The sequence below is a fragment of the Spermophilus citellus genome (genome assembly GCF_964194105.1).
Source record: "Spermophilus citellus genome assembly, chromosome: 19".
NCBI classification, from domain to species: Eukaryota; Metazoa; Chordata; class Mammalia; order Rodentia; family Sciuridae; genus Spermophilus; species Spermophilus citellus.
The window spans coordinates 19,373,087-19,387,547 of record NC_138201.1 but is presented as its reverse complement, the minus strand read 5'-3'; the positions used below and the strand labels follow the sequence as shown (position 1 = coordinate 19,387,547).

The following is a 14,461-nucleotide window of genomic DNA, read 5'->3' as shown; positions in this document are numbered from 1 at the left end:
CCGTCCCTCCACGGAGGACCGGCTGCCCGCGACCTCGCCAGCCTCTTCCCGGCCCCTGCCCACGAGGGGCCTCGTGGTTCAGCCTCCCTGCCCGCCTCCGTGGCCACGTCCTGGTGGTCCCTCCTGGCGCACCTGCTCTGCGGACTGTGGCTGCCCAGCAGACCGTCCCCAAGGCCACCCTCCCCGGGTGCCCACTAGGAAGTGGCCCTGCTGCCCAGGCAGGTTCATCTCCAAAGCCAACATGACCCATGTGGCCCTCTGGTGGTCGTTCCTGACCCCTTCAGGGCACCCTGGGGTCCCCCTCCCACCCTGGCAGGCACAGTGACCCCGAGACCCCCCGGTCGGCTCTCTCACCCTCGGGGCCGGTGAGCACGGTGGCCAGGCAGAGGACATCCCCGACCACCACGGTGCCGGGCAGCTCTGGAGCGATGGCCGGCAGGACGGGCAGCGGCACGTAGTCGGAGAGGCCCGGGTGCTCGGGGTCCCACACGCGCAGCAGCGTCAGGCCCACGCTGACTGTGCGCAGGACGCAGGTGTTGTTGGTGGTGCCCTTGGTGACCTGCACGAAGTCCTCTCTGGACACAGGGAGTCGATCAGCTGGACGGAGCGCCGGGGCCTCGCGGGACAGAGGCCACAGCCCCCCGCCACCCAGGGCCAGCACCGCCACCCCACACCCAGAAGGGAGACCGTGGCCAGGAGGAGAGTGACCCAAAGAGAAGGCCTCTGCTGTGGGACAGCCTCGCCACGTCCCCTCTGTGCGCCGGTGACACTGTGCCTGCCACGTGGCGTGACGGGTGCGCTACACGGCTGGCCCTCGGAGAGCAGCTGGTGCCCCTGTCTCCTAAAGTCCCGCTCTGCCAGCTCGGCCACCAGCCGTGGGAAGCCCAGGCTGCAGTGGTCACCTCCGGCAAGGTGGCCCCTCCCTGGGAAACCACAAGTGACCCCCAGAATAAAAACAGATTTGAATTGGACAGCACTGGGTCCTGCCGGTGGCTGAGCCCGAGACCCCACCTGCCGCCGCGCTGGGTGGAACCAGGGGCACCCCGGGCGGGGCTGTGACGACGGTGTCACCCACACCCTACCTGTTGGTGGCAAAGCTGAGGACCGAACTGTGCGCGTGGAAGACGTCTCCAGAGTGGTCATGAAAGTGGACGGTGAAGGTCACGGTCATCCCCAGGGGCAGGGCCGCCAGGGCCTCCTTGTCCTGGATGTGCAGGACAGGGCTCATGGACATCCTCAGGTAGGAGACAGGGGACACCTGGGGGACAGGGGCAATACGATGACACCCCTGAGCCGGGGACGGGCCTCCAGAGCGCCACGCTTAGGACCCGGTTTCCGCCTCCAACCGTGCAGGCCAAGTCCACCGGGTGCCACCCAGGCCACCCACGTCCAGGACCTGGAGAGACCAGAGCACTGTGCTCCTTGCTTAAGCACCACCGGCTGTCACCTGGCTCTTGGGGCACGTCAGGCGAGAACAATGTCCCTTGACGGGCCCCAGGTGACGGAGGAACCCGAGTCCCATAAATCACAACTCATCAAATCTCTCTGGATCCCAGGCACAGATCTCCTGGCCACAAAGCCACCCTTCCCATGTCCAAAGTCACCACAAAGACCCAGGAGGCAGTGGCTGGTATACAGTTAGTGCTCAGCACGTGCGTGCTGAAACAGGATGAGCACTTAGCCACTTTCATGAGCTTGACGAGTCTCATGGGGGGGTCCCCGGCACGCGCACAGCGTTTGGTCAAGGATCGACCTTGCTCGTCCCTGGGTGGCCCCCGCAGGGGCTCCACTCGCGGGGGTGGCCACGTTAGGGATCAGGCAAGGCAGGCAGTGTACCCGTGGGGTCGGGGCACCAACCCTGGGCCCCCAGGCTGACCGAGGCCCTCACTTGACTTGTTACCCATCTATGAAACAAGGTGGGTGGAATCGGTGACCTCTCGGGGTCTTTGGCTCCAACGGCCACACACCTGTCCAAGATTTTGTCCCTGGGTGACTCTTATGTAAATCCCTATCCACGGTTTGCAGCTGGAGAGTGAACACATTTTTTTTGTTTGTTTGTTATCGGGAACTGAACCCAGAGGTGCTTCACCCCTGAGCCCCGTCCCCAGCCCTTTTTGCATTTTATTAAGAGACAGGGTCTCGCTGAGTCGCTCAGGGCCTTGCTAAGTGGCTGAGGCTGGCCTCCACCTGGCGATCCTCCTGCCTCAGCCTCCTGAGCTCCCGGGATCACAGGTGTGCACCGCGGGCCCCCGGCTGGGTGAACCAGTTTTACACCAGAAAGAGGAAAAACGAGCCTCTGAGCTTTGCATTTTGTCATCCAAAACAGGGCCAAGTGTCACCCACCTTCACAGCAATGATGATGGTCTGGTTGGCCCCGAAAGGCTCCTGAGCGGTCACTTCGACAGTGGACGTCCCGATCACAGAGCCAGACACCAGGAAGCCCCTCTCATCGGCATGCACCACGGGAACCTTCTCAGGCCCCTCCAGGACACGGTAGCAAAGAGCCGTGGCACCGTCCCTGGGGGAAGAAGACATCTGTTTCTACAGATGGCTGCGGCGGGGGTGGGGGACGGCCTCGGCCAAGGGCCCTGGTCGATGCCTGGAGATCGACCATCTGCCTGCAGCGCGGTGTGTGCCGTCGCCGTCTGCGGCCTCGTCAGCCACCCCCAGGAGACCTAAGCCAGAAAGCCTCTGGCTCTGAGGACAAGTGGCCACGTCAGCTCGGAAAGGGGAGGCCGAGTGCCCCGTCCTATTTCTGGGGCTGCTCACTGGACCCGGAGAGGAGTCACGGACACCGTCAGCAGGCACTGAGCCAGGGGACGTCCTGTGGTGTCCTGCGCCCTCCAGGTGGTCTGGGCCGTGTCTCTTGCTGGCTGCCTCCTTAGCTCCCTGCTCAGAACCCGCGGGGCTCCAGGGGTCCTCCAAGGCCCCCGGGTCAAGACCTGAATCTGGGCAGGGGCTCCCCTAAATCTGGGGGCCAGCGGCTCTTACTTGAGCCCTGGCTTGGCCGTATGGCCCCTTTCTTGATAGGCTCCTGCAGGACACCTGCTGTCACCCCATGTCACCTCGTGCCATTCACCTCTGCCTGCATTCCTGGGGCCTAGCACAGTGCTGGGCACTGAGTTACTTCCGGCTGAACACTCTCTGGCTGTGCGTTCATAAAACATGGAACTCGGCCCCCGGGCCCTTGGCAACCGTCATTCAAGCGTGAGTCCCTGTCCCTGTGAGGGTCAGGTGGGAATCACGTCTGCTCAGAGCCTTTAAAGATGCACTTTTCGGACGTTAATGTGCACGGCCACCGCCCGGGGACCTCATTACAGGGCAGCTTCGTCCTTGTGGGTCTGGGCAGGGCTGCGAGGCGCACTTGACCTGGTCCCAGGTGAGGTCACTCTGGTTAATTCATGGGCTCCGCTGCTGAGTCATTTGAAATATTTAACAGTCCAAGTTGGAACTTGTTCCCCTTTTCAACCCCGAGCTTCCCCCGTGAGTGGAAGATGTTTCTAGGCTGCGGGAAGCGGGCGGCCCCCGAGGAGACCAGAGACGGGCAGCGGCTGCCCAGGCCCAGCCCAGTGTCCAGAAGGCCCCCGGGGCGTCCAGATGGGCATGGGCGGGGGCAGCTCCCAGCCCCGCTGCGAACAGGAGCCGGGACACGTACCTGTTTGTCTGCAGCTTGATAAACGAGTTGGGGGACATTAATATTTGTTCTGCTTCTATCTCGGGGTTCAGCAGCTGCAGCTTCTCGAAAACCTGGGAAAGAGGGTGAGCTGGGTCTCCCACGGCACGCCCGAGTCCCCTTATCCACCAGTGGGGGCTGGGGGCCACCACGAGACCAACGGCAGACCACCTGCCCCACGGCCGGGGACACGATGGGGCTGGTGGCCCAGGAGCAGCAGCCGCCTGCACCCCGTGGGAGCTGGGCCACCCGCCTCTCCCTCGGCCCCGGCCTGTGTCACAGAGACTCCACAGCAGGGAGATCAGGCCCGGAGTCCTGCTCGGGGACCCCTGCCACTGAGACATCCTGTCCTCCCTGTCGCCATCTCAGAACAAGCGTCTCTCTCTGCTGTGGCCCGTCCGGCTCCCTCCCCTCTGCCATGCTCCAGGGCTCCCGGACACACGGGGGCAGCAGGACTCCTAAGGAGCCCACCACCTACATCCCCTCTCCCAGACTCGGTAGGGCAGCTGGCTCCCTGCCCTCTAGGCAGCTGGTCCTTTGTCATGAGGCCCCACCCAAGGCCTGACCCCTGACCACAAGCAGGGCCCATCCGCCCTCCCCTGAGCAGGCTCCTCCCTCCACTGAGAAGGCTCCACCCTCCCCTGAGCAGGCTCCACCCTCCCGAGCTAGGCTCCTCCCTCCCCTGAGTAGGCTCCTCCCTCCCCTGAGCAGGCTCCACCCTCCCCTGAGTAGGCTCCTCCCTCCCCTGAGCAGGCTCCACCCTCCCCTGAGCTAGGCTCCACCCTCCCCTGAGCTAGGCTCCACCCTCTCCTGAGCAGGCTCCTCCCTCCCCTGAGCAGGCTCCTCCTTCCCCTGAACCAGGATCCACCCTCCCCTGAGCAGGCTCCACCCTTCCCTGAGCAGGCTCCACCCTTCCCTGAGCAGGCTCCACCCTCCCCTGAGCTAGGCTCCACCCTCTCCTGAGTAAGCTCCTCCCTCCCCTGAGCAGGCTCCTCCTTCCCCTGAACCAGGATCCACCCTCCCCTGAGCAGGCTCCACCCTTCCCTGAGTAGGCTCCTCCCTCCCCTGAGTAGGCTCCTCCCTCCCCTGAACCAGGATCCACCCTCCCCTGAGCAGGCTCCACCCTTCCCTGAGCAGGCTCCACCCTCCCCTGAGCAGGCTCCACCCTCCCCTGAGCTAGGCTCCACCCTCTCCTGAGTAGGCTCCTCCCTCCCCTGAGCAGGCTCCTCCTTCCCCTGAACCAGGATCCACCCTCCCCTGAGCAGGCTCCACCCTTCCCTGAGTAGGCTCTTCCCTCCCCTGAGTAGGCTCCTCCCTCCCCTGAACCAGGATCCACCCTCCCCTGAGCAGGCTCCACCCTCCCCTGAGCAGGCTCCACCCTCCCCTGAGCAGGCTCCTCCTTCCCCTGAACCAGGATCCACCCTCCCCTGAGCAGGCTCCACCCTCCCCTGAGCAGGCTCCACCCTCCCCTGAGCAGGCTCCACCCTTCCCTGAGCAGGCTCCACCCTCCCCTGAGCTAGGCCCCACCCTCTCCTGAGAAGGCTCCACCCTCCCCTGAGCAGGCCCCACCCTCCCCTGAGCAGGCCCCGCCCTCCCCTGAACTAGGCCCAGCTGCTGTTCTTGGAACCCGCCGATGGTTCCTGGTCACCAGGCCTTTGCTGCTCAGATCTGCTGCCAACCCTGCCACCAGCAGAATCCCTCCACGCAGTCTGGTGACACCACCCTTGGGCTCTCCCCAGGGTGACACACTCCCCCTCGGCCCGTCCTCCCCAGGCAGGCGCAGCCCCTCAGTGCAGGGAGGGTCCCCCACACCAGGGGCCCGGCCCCGAGCTCTGGGCCGGGCCCCTGCGCTGTCTGCTGCCCTCACGGCTGTGTCCTGTGGGTACCTGGACCTGGATCTCGTCCGAGAGCTCCTTGGCAAGGCCGTGCAGCTGTCCCGCCGAGGGGTCCAGGGCCTTGACCACCACCCTCAGCCCCGTGCGGCCCTTGGCCCGGCCGAGCAGGCTCATGGCGAAGTTGTACTGCGAGGGCAGGTGGATGGACGCCTGGAAGGCAGTGAGGGGCTCAGGGACAGGCCTGGGGGCACCCTCTTCCCCAAGGCCACTGCCCTCAGCCAGGGTCAGATCTGCTGACCCAGGGCCACACAGACGGCAGTCACCCACACAAGGCCATCGGCCACTCTGCATGGTGCCTGGGACGCGGGGTCACTGAGCGGGGCCTGGAGCCCCGTGTGTGCGTGGGAGTGTTACGTGGGGGCTGCTGGCTTTTGTGGGGTCCCCCACAGGGCCCGCTGCAGGACGTCTGTGATAAGCCACACTGCCTGTGTCCCCTGCCCTGGGAGAGGCCCCCAGGGCCATGAGGCCGCCCGCCCTCTGGGAGGCAGACTGGGCCCTACCTCGTGGTGCCGTCCGCGGAGCTCCAGAATGTCGCGCTTGGTGACCGACCAGTGGAAGGTCAGGCCTGGCACGGCGTTTGCAAAGGAGAAAGGGCTCTGGTTGTTGGTGATCCCGGTGACATAGACGGGCATCTGGGGGCGGGAGAGCCGGGCCTGTGAGCACCCGCGCACCCAGGCTGGGGACCCTCCTCCAGGGGCTCTGTCTCTCTGCCCACGTCCACCCTGCGCGGACTCGGGCCGGACACAGGTTCTGGGAGCCCTGACCAAACACCAGATAGTCCAACCACCGGGGACCAGCCTGTCCCTCCCAGCCAGGGGGCTGTGCATGACCAGGTGCCTTTCTGGAAGGACCCCTGGGGCTGTAGGAGGCCTGTGGACATCCCTGGCCACTCAGCCCACGCTGCCCGAGGTCCGCACCCTCCTGCTGACCCTCCCAGGCCAGCAGGGGCCTCTGTCTGTGGGGCGTGGGCACAGGCAGCCCGGCTCCTTCAGCCTGTGGGCGGGCGCAGCTGGCCCCCAGCCCGACTCCAGGTGGCAGACTGGGGACATGCGGTGCAAGCCACACCCGCAGCCAGCTGCACAGGCCTGAGAACTGTCTGACCTCACCCTGGGGATGCTGGGGACGACCCCAGGTGCACGGGAGGACACACGGGCCCCTGCACCCACAGGGCGCTCCACACGAGGGACGAGCGCACTCTTAGGTCTTGGTATTGGCAGGGACTCCGGGAACCAGGCCCCCTGGGTGCCAAGGGGCAGCAGCCCTGGCTGTGCACATGAATCGGGCTGTCCACGTCCATCCGCTCACTGGCCAACCTCACAGGTGCACGGCGTAGGGGCTCCTGCTACCCAGGTGCTACCCAAGGTGGAGGATGAGGGAGGCCGAGTGGACCCCGAGGGGAGACGCTATGCTCATGTTGCACGCCACCCCACCCCAGGCCCAGAACCGAGCCTGAGCTGGGTGCCATGGACACCTGGCTCTGGCCCAGGGAAGTGCCCTCACAGTGGCTTCTTCAGAATCAGGACACGGAGCGCCATCCCGACCGGTCCTCACCTGGGTGCCCGTCCTCATGCGCGTGATGGGTGCGCGGATCCTCACCGCCCGCAGCTGCACCACCTCTAACTCCACCAGATCCTGGGAAGAGACTGGGCTCAGGCTGCGGGCACTTCGGAGTCTCCACCTGGCCCCTGAGCCTCCCTCGAGGCCCAGCGGCCCAGCTGACCCACGTTAGCACGGCAGGCTTGCTAGGGCCTGCTCTCTCAGTGGGTGATCCTCGCAGGATAGGTCTCTAGGTCCTCCCAACCCCAAATCCAGCTCGTCCTTCTCCCTGACTCAGGACACAGGGAGGCACACAGGAGCCACAGGGTGCGGTGAGAACAGACTGCATATACTCCCACATCCTCAACTCGATGCTCCTCTTGATCTGACCAAATGCCCACTTCAGTGGCCTGCTGACCTGCACAGCTGACCTGGGCTGTGCTCAGGCTACTAACCCCTCCAGGCCTGCTGACAGGCTCAAGGGGACCCTGTGCCTCCTGACTGCTGTCAACCCTGGGCACTCAGCTGGTCCTGAAAAGCACTCACTCTCTTCCCCCCCCACTCGGGTCCTCCCTCTCTGGTGCATCTCCATTAAGAGGCCTGAATCTGAACTGGGGTTGGACAGCTGGTCCTGGAAGCTTTGACCAGATGCAGCTCGACATGGACGTGGGTCCAGGAAGCGAGGGGGCCAGCCAGGCCAGGCCACAGGGAGGAAGGGCAGTGGGGAGGGGGCAGGGTTGTCGTCCTCTGGCCCCAGAGAGGAGGAGCCGGGTCCCTGCCCTGGAGAGAGAAGCCAGCGAGGCGCCCAGGGCCTCTGGACCCGTGGAAGCTTCCGGGCGCTCAGGGCTGCCCCGCGTCTGCTGGCACAGACGAGGGTCAGGGCGTCCCCTGCTGCTCACAAAGCCTCTGTGGTCACCCGGGTGCTTGGAAGCCTGCACTGAAGCTGCGTGCGGAGGAGTCCGTCAATGGACTCGTGGTTGGATCAAAGTCCGCCTGGGAAGCAGGATCACATGCCCTGAGCTCAGAGGGCTCGGGCTGCTCAGAGGGGACCCGCTTCTGGGTGAGGGACACCGGCTGAGATCTGAAGAGGCCCTTGTCCCCGGGGGCTGTCCTCAGCCCCCAGCGCTCAGTGTGGCCGGCAGCAGGGACCCAACCTGCACCTGAGGGCCTGGGTCACCGCGGGTGAAGGATGCCAAGGGGACCCAAGGCCTCTGGGGACCCCCTGAGCCTCTCACAGCCGTGGAGATGACCCGGCCTCCGCTCCAGGGGATGGAGGTGCCCGACCCCGGGAAAGGCAGCGGACCTCGGAGGCTGACCCCCGGCCTGGAGCCCCCCACGCAGGCGGGGCAGGTGGCCCGCCCAGCAGGGACAGCTGTCTGGTGACCAGGAGGAGCCATCAGGACCTGTCCCCCCAGCAGAGGCTTGGGGACGCCCAACTGTGGCAGGTGGCTCAGGGTCCCTCCTGGAGGTGCCACCCCTGACTAATTCTCAATCCGCCACACTCGGGGCACGACCCTGAGCGCGCGCACACTGTCACCCACAGAGTGTCCCCTCCTGAGCGCGCGCACATTGTCACCCACAGAGTGTCTCCTCCTGAGCGCGCGCACACTGTCACCCACAGAGTGTCCCCTCCTGAGCGCGCGCACACTGTCACCCACACAGTGTCCCCTCCTCTGTCCCCGGCACATAATCAAACCTCACTGGAAACGAGCCAGCCAGACCGAGAGCCCGGCCACGTCCCAGACCTGCCACACGAGGACAGGGACACTGGCTGGTCACCACGGGGGCCTCTCTGCAAACGGGAGCCAGAGGCACAGAGCTGAGGACCCAGGAGAGGACCGCGCAGGGTCCACCCACTGGGGGCACAGGGTGGGGTGGTGGCCTGGCCCCACGCGGGGCACAGCCTCGGCCTGCAGGAGGCACCCGGGGACAGGGCCCACGCAGACAGCTTGTCCCAGGAGGGGACACACAGGAGGGCAGGTCCAGGGGGCAGGTCCCCAGGAGTGCCTGGCACTGCTGGCCACACGGGGCTGCCTGGACCCAGGGCACCGACCTGCAGGGCTCCCCACCCCAGGCGTGGCCGGTGCCGGCCACCACGGGCTCAGGGATACCTGGGAGACCACGATGACCCTGCCGGTGTCCGCGTCCGCCGCCTGCACGACGCCTGACACAGTGCCGCTGCCCACGGCCAGGCCACGGACCAGCCCTGTGCTGCCCACAGTGGCCACGCTGGTGTTGCTGACGGAGAAGAGGATGTGGGACTGCGGCTGGGGACCGCCCTCGGAGGTGACCTGCGGGGGCAGACGCATGGCTTCGTGGGCCCCTTCACCGCGCGTCAGGAACGTCCACCCTCGGGCCAGCAGAGGCCACAGGCTCCTACCTGCATCGTGGCCCCGATGATCAGCGTCACCCTCCTGGGAATCAGCCTGAACGGGGGGAAGACCTGAGGGGACGGCAGAGGACGGGTGAGCCTCGGTCATGGGGGCCACATGGGGCACGGCGCCCAGGCCTCAGGAGCTGGTGGGCAGAGGTCGGACAGCGACGCCGGACAGTGGACCGGCAGCCACGGGTGGCCGCGGGGCCTTGGTAGGACGTGCGTCCTCTGGCCCAGACAGACCCACAGAGCCCAAGGCAGGTCCTGCGATGGGGACGCAGCCCTTGGGGGCTCACACGCGTCACTGTCTGCCACCTCTGGCTCCCAAGGTCCTCCAGATCCCTGAGGACGTGAGGAGCCCGGTGGCCATCTACTCCAGCATTCTCGGGGTTTCTGAAGTGCAAAGAGGGGCCGAGGGGCAGGCAGAAGGGACACGGCGCCCCCCACACGGCAGGTCCCCACCCCCTGGGCAGCCCCACAAGTCCCCGTGGCCATGGGAGCCGCCAGGATGCTGCCCGCGGTAGGAGGGTCAGCCACCCAGGGCTGCTCCAGGGGGAGGAAGGTGACCGTCCCCTGGAGGCCAGCACCATCCCCTGGAAGCCTACTCCGTTCCCTGAAGTTCTGCACTGTCCCTGGAGGCAGGCATGGACCCTGCCAGCTTAGGACGCAGGTCAACAAAGCCCACTGGCCCCTGCAGGGCCAAGTCCCTTGGAGGGTCCAAACAACAGGGTGCTTTGGACCCAGCGGCCTTGGCTGTAAGGACCCGGCAGAGCCCCGTGTCACATGGACACGGGGGCCTCAGGGCTGCCTTCCCCAGAGCGGCCTGCCCTGGGTGGCTCCGGGTGGCTCAGTGACCCCTCTGCCCGCACAGCTCCGTGGCAGGAGCTCAGCCCCCAGGCGCCTGGGAGGAGGCTCAGGTCAGGTCGACACAGTGCGTCTGCCACTTCTCTACGGGACACTCTCTGGGAACAGTTCTTGCCCGTCCCCTTGCCATGTGACAAGTCATGCCCCTCCTTAGGGCCTCACAGACCCCCTGTGTCACAGAGGGAGATGAGAAACCCTCAGGCTGGGCTCAGGGGCGCACACCTGTCATCCCAGCGGCTTGGGAGGCTGAGGCAGGAGGATGGCAAGTTGGAGGCCAGCCTCAGCAAAAGTGAGGCCCTGAGCAACTCAGGGAGACCCTGTCTCTAAATAAAATGCAAAACAGGGCTGGGGACGGGGCTCAGGGGTCAAGGGCCCCTGGCTTTAAGCCCTGGTTCCAAAAAGCAAAACCCCCAGCCACCTCCCTCTAGCGCTGAGACCTGCCTCCCGGCCCTGGGGCCGGGTGGAGACCGTCTCCTCAGAAGCCAGGACGGGCACACATTTTATCAGGGCCTCTCCGTGGTGACTTCCTGGTCTGCTGCTGGACCGTCCAGCCTGTCACCCAGAAAACACCCTCCCCCAGCAGGGGCAGACCCCCACAGGGCGCGACAAGGGCCGGTTTACTTCAATCTGCTGCGGGGTCGAGCTGATCCTCTGTCCCGTGATATCGGTCACGCTTGCGGTCAGGCTGGTCTGGCCAATGGCCGTGCCGTGCACCAGGAACGCAGCCGTGTAGCTGTCCAGGGCTTCGTCCAGGGCCCTGAAACAGACGGGCCGCTGGGTTCCACCTCCGGGTCCGGCCTGCCGGGGAGGGCGCAGTCGGGCCAGCACTGTCCCTGAGAAGCCCGCCTGGCCCCCGGGAGGACTCACACCAGGGTGATGATCTGGGACGCCGCCCGCAACTTGAGGTCCATGAAGGCAAAGTACTTGGCCAGGAAAGGCTTCTTATAGAAGTCCAGCACTCGGACGTGGGCCTTGACCGTCTTCCCAATCTCCACCTGCGTGGGGGGGGACAGAGGCGTGAAGGACCAGTTCCCTCAGGTGGGGACAGTGACCTCAAAACCCATGCTCTAGGAGCTGGTGATGAGTCGCCCGGGATGACCTCTCTCTGGACTAGGTCAATCAACAAACGAACACCAATTAAGTACTTACTGTATACAACAGGGCTTGGGGACACTAAGAGACATGAATTCCACTCCCTACTCTTAATGGATGAACCACGGAACCCCGAAAATAAGGTATAGCTTAGGCCAGGCTAGGTGGCACACGCCTGTCAACCCAGCAGCTCGGGAGGCTGAGGCAGGAGGATCGCGAGTTCAAAGCCAGCCTCAGCAACAGCAAGGCCCTAAGCAAATCAGGGAGACCCTGTCTCTAAATAAAATGCAAAATAGGGCTGGGGATGCGGCTCAGGGGTTGAGTTTTCCTGAGTCCAATCCTTGGTACCCCCATCCAAAAACAGAAAAAAATATATAGATAGCTTATAACTCCATCATGCATTCAGCAGGAGCTCAATAAGTGCTCACCAACTGAACAGTTCACATCTGGAAGTGCATAATAGCAAGTGGGGGCTGGAAATGCTTAGCAAAGAAAAAGGAATCTAGTAAGCAAATGAGCAGCAGAAATCAGATTATGGGAGGAATAGTTAAGACCCGGTCGGGAATGTTAGCTCTTTAGCCTAAGCTGCCTGAACCTTTGCCTTTTAATCACCAACCGTTACACCCACTGGGTCAAACAAGGGGCTGACAGCAACCCCCTGGAAGCCTGGCGTGGGTTACCTCTGATATTCGGAGTCATAAAAATGTCCTGATGAGCTGGGTGCCTGTAATCCCAGTGGCACGGGAGGCTGGGGCAGGAGGATTGTGAGCCTCAGCAATAGCGAGGCCCTAAGCAACTCAGTGAGGCCCTGTCTCTCAATAAAATACAAAAAGGGCTGGGGACGGGGCTCAGGGGCCGAGTACCCCTGGGATCAGTCCTGGTACCAAAAAACAGTAATAATAATAAGATAAATAAAAAGTTTCCTGATGAGGCCAAAGAAAACCCAGATCTACTATTTACCATTTTGCAAGAGCAATTGGCGGCCCTGAGCTCTCCCCAGGGTGGTGAAACTCCAGAGAAGCACAGCTGTGCCCGGGGTCGGGGGCCCGGCTGCTGTGTAACCTACGGGCGCTGGAGGATGCGGGTCCCAGGCCAGGCTGGCTTAGCAGACCCCGACAAGGTCTATGGCTGAGCCCCGCGGATGTCGGCTGGATGAGGAAACCGGACAGTAGCGGAGATGCTGCCCCTCCCCATCCAGCCAGGGAGCTCAGAGCAGCCCAAGGGCAGCAGGAAGGCCAGCTTTGAGGAGACGGGGACATGTTCACTGACCTTGTCGACCACGCGGACATACAGCTCGTGGATGTCTGAGACATGGACGGTGGCCTTGGCCGGGGTCAGGAAGGGCAGGCACAGGTCATGGATCAGGACCGTGGCCGAGCCCGGGAGCAAAGGGTGCACCTGCAAGACGCGGGGAGGGTGGGGTCAGGCCCCCACCTCTGGGGTGCTGCTGCCTGGGACCAGCACTCGGAGGCAGCAGAGAAGGACATCCACAACCCAAGGGGTGTTCTGTCCACTTCCGTGGGCCCCACGGCCAGCCAGCAGAGGAGCTGGGGATGTAAAATGTCCGCGCGGGGGATCTCAGAGAGAGCGTCTATCTCAATTTTGTCCATTTTACAAAGAGAGGAAAATGGAAGCTGCTCAGAGAGGGGCAGCTGGCAGCCTTGGGACACACAGCAACCTGAAGGCAGAGTCAGGATTTAACTCCAGGCGGCCAGGTCCTGTTCTGGCCGTCTGTTTCTGTGACTCCACGAGGCGAGGCTGCCAACCAGGAGCCGACAGAATAGGAGACAGGTGCTTTCAAAAGGGAGTTCTAAGAAGTCCCTATTAGAGCTCACAGCATCACAGAACCTGGGGACCGACCCCAGAGGTCACTCAGGAAGATGCTCCTAGAGGCTCATCCATCTCTATGCCCTGGCTTTGCTTGACGTAGTGACCACAGCAGGTGCACCAAGTGAAGGAGCAAACCTGAGCTGGTATTTTCTGGACTTTTAGCTGCCAATGATCCCCATTTTAACTCTTCTTTTCTCTCCCATCCCCTTCCAGGGACCCCACTTTCTACAGAATCTCCCCCCTAACAAATGGCACCCCAGTCTCTCTCTCATGCTGCCAGATGATGGGCATCCCCACACTGGACACTTCTTGGGTGAACATGGACCAGCTGCAACATGTCATAGTGCTTAGGCGAGTATTTCAACTGGGGGTTTTTGGTTGGGGCGGGCAGGGCCAAGGGGGGTGGCAGCCCGTCTCTAGCTCACTTTGCTTCCTGCTCTTTGGGATCCCCTACTCAGGGGAAGGGTGATGTGCACAGCGAGCAGGTCAGTGTGTGCTAAGAGGACTTTCAGTACCAAAAACCTGGAGGGGGAAAAATCAGGCTTTGGACTCAAAGGAGACAAGCAGCCATGATCATATCGCACCCTGGTTAAAACACATAAATGTTTTTTCCAGTGCTCTGAGGTTGAGCCCGAATTCTTAACGTGACCTACTGGAGACTGTGGTGGCCAAGGCTGCAACCCCCCTTGGCCCTGCCTGCCCTAACTGAAAACCACTTAGTTGAAATACACGCCTAAGCAGTATGACACTCCCAGGGCCACAGTCTCACTGCATCATCTCTCACAACCACCAAGCCCCAGCCACATCAACCTTCTCTCCTGTCCTCACGGTCAGCAGGCTCCTGCCCGCCTACCTGCCGTGTAGACCTTGTAGTCCACCTTGAAGATCTGGGATACAGCCAGGCACGGTGGTGCATGCCTGTAATCCCAGCGGCTTGGGAGGCTGAGGAAGGAGGATCATGAGTGGAAGGCTGGCCTCAGCCAAAGCGAGGCACTAAGCTCTTCTCACCCCAGCCCTGCCTTCTGGCTCCAACTCAGCCTCCGCCCCATACAGCTGCCAGAGGGTGGACGTATGGCCACCTTCTGGAGGTTGGCCCACCCCGCGTCTGGGGTGCCCTGGCTCCCTTCACAACTGCGATGACGCTGGGGCCTCACAGGCCATGTTGGGGACAAACTGGTGGCCATGGGGACCTGTGCC

The 14,461-nt window shown here is 63.6% G+C and overlaps 1 protein-coding gene across 2 annotated transcripts in view; it reads right to left on the bottom strand.

Annotated features, from left to right (window-relative positions):
* Positions 1–14,461, bottom strand: part of NUP210 (nucleoporin 210) — a 55,860-nt gene that overhangs the window by 6,478 nt on the left and 34,921 nt on the right. For both annotated transcript variants that reach the window (XM_081276254.1, XM_081276255.1), the window contains exons 21-32: positions 12,704–12,832; positions 11,210–11,337; positions 10,964–11,099; positions 9,485–9,547; positions 9,216–9,395; positions 7,120–7,200; positions 6,069–6,200; positions 5,560–5,718; positions 3,656–3,747; positions 2,344–2,518; positions 1,083–1,258; positions 355–575 (exon numbers count right to left, since the gene is read on the bottom strand). In XM_081276254.1, coding sequence (XP_081132380.1) covers positions 355–575; positions 1,083–1,258; positions 2,344–2,518; positions 3,656–3,747; positions 5,560–5,718; positions 6,069–6,200; positions 7,120–7,200; positions 9,216–9,395; positions 9,485–9,547; positions 10,964–11,099; positions 11,210–11,337; positions 12,704–12,832 — 1,672 coding nt within the window. The remainder of the gene's footprint in view (positions 1–354; positions 576–1,082; positions 1,259–2,343; positions 2,519–3,655; positions 3,748–5,559; positions 5,719–6,068; positions 6,201–7,119; positions 7,201–9,215; positions 9,396–9,484; positions 9,548–10,963; positions 11,100–11,209; positions 11,338–12,703; positions 12,833–14,461) is intronic.